The 7708-nt window shown below is 39.0% G+C and overlaps 1 protein-coding gene across 1 annotated transcript; it reads left to right on the plus strand.

Annotated features, from left to right (window-relative positions):
• The first annotated feature begins 1753 nt into the window (after positions 1-1753).
• On the plus strand, positions 1754-6592 carry pim2 (Pim-2 proto-oncogene, serine/threonine kinase). The gene is made up of 7 exons (XM_062998586.1): positions 1754-2071; positions 2305-2405; positions 3080-3130; positions 3605-3810; positions 3907-4076; positions 4188-4364; positions 5288-6592. The coding sequence occupies exons 1-7, from the start codon at positions 2008-2010 to the stop codon at positions 5434-5436; spliced, it is 918 nt and encodes a 305-aa protein (XP_062854656.1). The 5' UTR covers positions 1754-2007; the 3' UTR covers positions 5437-6592.
• Positions 6593-7708: the final 1116 nt, after the last annotated feature.

The raw sequence follows: 7708 nt of genomic DNA on the forward strand, positions 1-7708 counted from the left end.
ACAATAAATAAGTAAAGGTAAAGTGCAGGTTTTATTGTATTTTTGGTTGATTTTGAACTGTTTTTTAATTGTATTTCAATGTTTTTATATTATATTTGTGTTATTTTCAGTGTATAAGTGTCAAAAACAACCCCATTATTTTTAACATTAGCCTAAAATATATGCAGTTCCACTGGACCATAGAACGCATTGACAGGCTTCCCATACATCCTTATGGGAAAAAATACCTTGAAACTCGATGCCTTTTAAACTCAACTCAACTCCACTCACAGAACCAAGTGACGTTGAGTTTCAAGGTACCGCTGTATTTTCTTCTGTTTGACATGTTATCAAACCAACCAGTGGTGCTGTAAAAGAAAAGAGATTTGGATAGCACAAATAATAGGATTGTTATATGTGCAAATCCTTTAGGTGTAGTGAATTACACAATATTATACCATATTTATGCTGAGCAGGCCAACTTAAAAAAAAAAAACACTGTAGAAACCGTCAAAATAAGTATGACATAAGAAAGTGGTACCAGTCTGAGTACTTGACATGTTTGATGAGTAGATCTGGCGTCTCTGTTATTTACATTTACATTTACATTTTCAGCATTTAGCAGACGCTCTTATCCAGAGCGACTTACAGAAGTTCTTCTATAGTGAACATTTCATTTCTCAAGTTTAGGTAAACAACAGTCGAAGAACACAAATCTGCTAAAACCTGTTAGAACCAAAGTGGCCTTTTTTTTTTTTTTTTTTAGAAATGGAAAAGATTGGAATAAAGTGTTAGTAAATAAGTACAAGTCAGCCTTAGTGTTTAGTAAAAAGGTGGGTTTTTAATCGTTTTTTAAAGACAGCAAGAGACTCAGATGTTCGGACAGACAGACGAAGTTCGTTCCACCATTTGGGCGCTAGAACAGAGAAGAGCCTTGATGCTTGTCTTCCTTTAGTCCTGGATGGAGGCTCAAGTCGAGCGAGACTAGAGGCTCGGAGGTTGCGTGGTACAGAGCGGGGTTTGATTAGACCCCGAAGGTAGCTTGGGGCTGGTCCTTTTTTGGCTTTGTAGGCGAGCGTCAGTGTTTTAAACTGAATGCGTGCAGCTATGCTGAGGGGTGAGGGGTGGGTTTGCTGGCATGATTTTGTTGAACTTGTCCCTTTAGTGTCCCTCTGACTGATCACCGGATCAATATATTGAACTGTTGTATCTACACTGATGAAAGGGTTAGAAGTCATGTTGCCATTCAACATGTGGGACATGAGTGTTTTGAGTTTGACTTATAAATAAGTCAAATAAGACAGATTTCTCTCATTTAATTATTTTATAGCATTTCATTGTTACATTTTGAGTGCTTGTACGTTATATTCACAAAAAAGAATCACTAACAGTAGTTTAAGCTGAGTAGATTTTGTATTAACACTAAACACACCTCTTTACACACATTCGGTACTTGTCTTGAGTTTTTGCGCGGGATCTGTAGATCTGTAGATCTGCAGCACACTTAAACTACTCTACTATTTAGTATGTATACAAACTGAAGGCAATGGTTTCACACTACTCAGGCGAACACTTAGTAGGCTATGGTAGCCATGGTATCGGAAACTGAAAGCGCGCGCGCGCGCAAATTCCTCAGAACGTTGGCTTTGTGCCAATGTTTTGAGAGAATTCAACAGCCTAATTAATATTCAAATATTTAAAAATATACAGAACGTGATTGGCGTTCGATTCAAAATACAGAAGGGACTGTTCGATTCTGAAGGGACGTGATTGGGCGGCGGTAGGATAGTGGGCGTGGATACGATGGTAAAAAAACGTAAACAAAGATACAGCGAGCACGCAGTAGTAAGCGAGCAGTTCAGTTGTGCTGTACGCTGGTGAATGACCGAGGCGCTCTTTGTAATAAACGCTAATAACGACCAAATTCATTCGCAAAACCATGGATTATAAGTGCTGAGGGATTTGTTACAGGTCCCACTGCTTCACTAACACGGTTTTTGTGGATTTTTACGCAGTTTTAGTTAAAAAATGCTGGATAAACGGGTGGTTGATTCGCCCCGGGAGCAAACAGACGACGTAAGAGGAAAGACTGGTGAGTGCATTTCACACTATATACTTACATTTGTTTATATATATAAAACATATTAGAAACGCCTGAATACAAATGTAAAATATGCGTTCGCCGGTTATCGGCAGCACGTAAACAATACTAGGTGTTTATCTTCAGTTAAATAATGTATTATACATTTTCATGTTGTACATTTTCTTTATGTGTATTGTATAATTTAATAGCATATTAAAACTTAGACTTTGTTTTAATTTTAGCAAAAGAACCGTTTGAGAAGCAGTATAAATTAGGTGCCCTCCTTGGAAGCGGCGGTTTCGGCTCTGTGTTTGCAGGACAAAGAATCTCTGATGGCTTACAGGTAATTAACATAAGGGTGTCAATTTATTTTTTCAAATATCACGATATTTGAACAAATTATCACAAGTACGATACATATCGCAAATTAAAAGACAATTTTATTTACAATTTACAATTTTATTTATTCACTGAATTCGTTTTTTGACTTAATACGATAATTTTGTCGTTTTTTAAATAGTTTAAAATAAAAAAATAAATAAAAAGTGCACTAATCAGTCAATATTGAATTATTCTCAGTATTGCACATACCTAGGGAACACAACCAAGCAGAATTTTCGAAACAATGTTATCATGCAAGTGAATCATAAGACCCTGTGGCAGGCTGGATTGTTTACATTCTTCCTCATGCACTCCGCCACAGTATTTACTGCTTACAAATTATGATGCAACACTAATAATATGATTGTGTGGGGAAAACACAACCTGCTGCTGTAGTTTCATCTTCTAACAACAACAAAACTACCCCATGTACCTTGATACTATTGGTTTTAGTAAAACAATATTAACTCAAACATATCTTCTTGTCGGATATCAGGCCTTTTCACAACTAATGTGTTAAATCTTCGCTTTTTAGTATAAACAGTACCCATGTTAAGGAATTAAGTATTTATTTGACATTCTATACACAGCCTGTTTGTGTTGAATCCTCTGTTAATCAATTTCATTGCATTTCAGGTCGCAATCAAGCAGGTGTGCCATGACAGAGTACAACAGTGGGCTAGACTGGTAAGTCCAACACTTATTCTTGCATTAAGTAAAATACTGAGTTTTATAAACACAGGTGCTTTGTAGCCTAATTTGTAGTAAAAAAAAAAAAAAAAAAAGGTGCATTGAGATGTTTAGGAGTCCTGCGCCCTCTGCTGGCGGTGAGACCAAAATACTGTATGTGGGTGTGTCAGAGTGGGAGGAAAGCAATAAAGGAATTTTCAAAACAGTACATGCAGAAGTGGAAACGAAAGTATTTCCCCATACTGTGGCTTGGCAAAAACAAATTACATCAGCAGGAAGGACTTGAATGAATAAAAAGTTCAACAAGTTGTTAGTCAGGTGGTTTCAGTAGAATTGTTTATGCCAGTGAATCACACCAGCAGTTGGCCACAATCCAGTAGTATTAAGGACGGGCTTTTTTAAAATTATGATTGTTTTGCCATCATTGGTACACAGATTAAAAACTAACCGTTCTTTTCGTATGTTGTTTAGCCTAATGAGCTGAGCCCTGTCCCCATGGAGATAGCTCTTCTGGTGCAGCTGGGAGGTTCAGGCCACCGTGGGATCATCCGCATGCTCGACTGGTTCGAAGTGCCCAGTCAGGGATTTCTTATGGTTTTTGAAAGGCCGCAGCCGTGCCAGGACCTCTTTGACTTTATCACAGAACGTGGTGCTGTGGATGAACCCCTGGCTAGAAGGTATGACCAGACATCAAAACAAATGAGTTTCGTTTTTAAGGGTTTGCAATGTTATTGCAGTGAAACACAAGACTAAGCATGTTAATGTTTTGGTAGGTTTTTGAAGCAAGTAGTGGAAGCTCTGCAGTTTTGCCACTCGAGAGGAATCGTTCACAGAGACATTAAGGATGAGAACATCCTGATGGACACTCGGACCGGAGATATAAAGATCATTGATTTTGGATCTGGTGCTCTTTTGAAAGACTCTGTTTACACCGACTTTGAAGGTGAGAAAAGTTCACTTCTGCACATTTGAACAATGTGGCAAAGAAAAACATCTTAGTGTGTTTGATTGCTGTCATCTGTTTCCTAATGGCCTGCCTTCACTGTCTTTTTAGGAACTAGAGTTTACAGCCCACCTGAGTGGATCCTCCATCAGCGATATGAGGCACTGCCTCTCACCATCTGGTCTCTCGGTGTTTTGCTGTTTGACATGGTGTGTGGGGACATTCCCTTTGAAAGAGACAGAGATATTGTTCAAGCGATGCCCAGTTTCACTAAGCGCATATCCAAAGGTGAGGTTTTTTTTTTTTTGCTTTTGTGTGTGTGTGTGGGTTTTAAATGTAATATTGAAAGTAATTCCCCTAGTGTAACAACAACACACCACAAATGCTAGGTCTTGACTGATGATAGTTGAGTATCATACATTGCATATGGCTATCACTGCACTGTGATAAAGATTATATCTGTGGAAAAAAATAACTGCTACTGATTTAAATGGGGAGCAGTGCAGAATTAGTTGGAAACAGAATATTTCTATTAATATGATCATTTCCGTGAGCTTGTGTGGTGTGAAGGGGAGAGCCTGAGAATACAGAATGCACATGACAGAATGCATGACCTAGCCATTGAAGGGGCGCATATCAGTGCACCACTAGTGCCAGTTTTAAGCCTGGAAAAATAGGAGGGTTGTATCAGGAAGGGCATCCGGTTTAAAAACTTTGCCAAATCAAATATCAGATCTAATCTCTAATCCCTGATATACCAAATCGTATTATTGTTATAAGGTGACTGAGCAGAGTAAGTTGGAGGGGGCAAATGTTTACATTATGCATGAGCTATATCGGCATACTATTCATTCCTCCATTGCTCCAGGGACTCGGGATGAATAATAATCTCTACTTACATACAGGTCAGGGTGCCAAGCTATTACAGGGTATCACACTTACACATTCACTCACTCACACCAAGTGGCCGTTTTAAGCCACCAAACCACGTTCTGCATTTTAGTGATAAGTGAGAGGAAACATTCACCAAAAAAACAAGGTGACCATTGACGAGTGTTGATTGAGTGTTATACTGTGTGAGGATATTAGAAAGCAGCCTAATCAGATGTGACAATTTGCAAAGTTGTCAAAGATTATATAAAGTTAATTTTTTCTTGTTTTATTCTAATAAAACATGATCACTGACTTCCTGTCTTTTCATTCTGTTCCAGAATGCCAGTCTCTGATCCGCTGGTGCCTTTCATACCGTCCAGAAGAGCGTCCAAGCTTGGAGCAGATATTACTGCATCCTTGGATGATGGAGAGCTCAGAGGACATTGGAGATCTACAAGAAGACAGCAATATTGCACCAAGCCTTTAAGACTTTTTAAGCAAGCCGTAGTGAACACGGCTGTAAAAACTTCACCCCTTGTTCTTCAACACTGGATTTTTTTTTTGTCACTGATCACCAGCTCCACACAGCCTTATTTATCTGTTTCTTGTATACTTTTATTGTATTTTGCAGGACCTTTCTGGCATTTTGTTTCTGCTGGACACTTTATTGTGTCCTGTTCATTTGTCTGCTGCAAATCCAGCCTCTCATCTAGTGTTTCTACACTCAACATCACTGGTACATGAGTTTGCTCTGGATTAACCTGCCTGCTTTTTATTTATAGTTATTTATTGACTGAAACACAATAGATTTAGGGCTCAAACAAGGGGCTGTGAAGTTGTAGACACTGTAAGACATTTCCTTGTGTTTGTATATGCTCTAAAAGTGTCGTCATTGACTGCAAGGGGTGTAAGATGAGCATTTACCTGGTTTTACAGGCTCTGTATATTTGTATTTCTGCCTCATTTTAAGAGGTGAATAGACTTTGGATCTGGTCCCAAGGTGCCCAGCTGGGATTTTGTGATAGAACAGGGACTGGCACTGATGTCAGTCTGGTTTGCACCTAGAAAAATGTTTAAGAAGAAAATTTCCTGTTTGCCTTATGACACAATACGCTAATTGCCTTTTGGGAAATTTGCCAGAGTGCCTTTTACTTTCGGTATTTTGTAAAGTTACTCAAGTCTTAACGACAATTTTAAGAATGTAAGCAAATTGTTTCAATTGCACTGTTTTCATGATCATACTTGTTTGAAAATTGCAGCATTCAGCATTGTCATTCAGCCAGAAATGCTTGTTCTTGGGACTGTTTACCCACAGCGCAAACATGTCATTGCTGTTACCTGTTAAAGCCAAAGAGATTAACAAATGGCACTAGCTTGATTTTGGAGAATCCCTGAAGAACCCAAAGAAACCATTTTTGTTGAAATGAGACCTTTGCTAGTGCAATAATGAATGTATTAGTTTTTATACTTTGGACCAAACAGGTTTTTTTTCTTATTGGATAAGGGGACAGTCGTGTTTTATTACATTAATAAATCCATGCTTTTGTTCTTGGGTTTGCACAATTTTGTAAATACTTGTGTATTTAAGTTTGTAATGTGCCAGCAGTCATGTGACTGTTTAAATTAAACAAAAGTGAGAAAAAACAAACCTTAATAATGTGTCTGTCTTGTTAATCTTCATATTTTAACAAATGATTGTTTTACAAATAGGCTTACCATTTCATATGGTGCCGTGCTGTACTTCATTTGCATCCTTTCTCATGAAGAACAATGCACCACTAAGCCCCATGGAGGTCCTGTAGTCATGCACTTTCATAGCTGCCTGTTTTCTTGGCATTTATTTATTCTGATTGCACATTGTGATCAGCAGAGCCCCACAACACTATTATTCCCTTTTAGAATACACTGATCAGCCATCACATTAAAACCACCTCCTTGTTTCTACACTCACTGTCCATAGTTATACAATTGCTGACTGTAGTCCATCTGTTTCTCTACATACTTTTTTAGCCTGCTTTCACCCTGTTCTTCAATGGTCAGGATCACTACAGAGCAGGTATTATTTAGGTGGTGGATCATTCTTAACACTGCAGTGACACTGATATGCTGGTGGTGTGTTAGTGTGTGTTGTGCTGGTATGAGTGGATCAGACACAGCAGCGCTGCTGGAGTTTTTACATACCGTGTCCACTCCCTGTCCACTCTATTAGACACTCTTACCTAGTTGGTTCACCTTGTAGATGTAAAGTCAGAGACGATCACTCATCTATTACTGCTGTTTGAGTTGGTCATCTTCTAGACCTTCATCAGTGGTCACAGGATGCTGCCCACATGGCACTGTTGGCTGAATATTTTTGGTTGGTGGACTATCAGTGCTGCTGTGTCTTAGTCACTCATACCAGCACAACACACACTAACACACCACCACCATGTCAGTGTCACTGCAGTGCTTAGAATGATCCACCACCCAAATAATACCTGCTCTGTAGTGGTCCTGGGAGAGTGCTGACCATTGAAGAACAGCATGAAAGGGGGCTAACAAAGAACGCAGAGAAACAGATGGACTACAGTCAGTAATTGTAGAACTACAAAGTGCTTCTATATGGTAAGTGGAGCTGATAAAATGGACAGTGAGTGTAGAAACAAGGAGGTGGTTTTAATGTTATGGCTGATCAGTATATACATATACATGTTTTGGAAGCTGGGGTCAGAGCACAGGGTCAGCCATCGTACAGCGCCCCTGGAGCAGAGAGGGTTAAG

The sequence above is a fragment of the Trichomycterus rosablanca genome, chromosome 7 (assembly GCF_030014385.1).
Source record: "Trichomycterus rosablanca isolate fTriRos1 chromosome 7, fTriRos1.hap1, whole genome shotgun sequence".
Lineage (NCBI taxonomy): Eukaryota > Metazoa > Chordata > Actinopteri > Siluriformes > Trichomycteridae > Trichomycterus > Trichomycterus rosablanca.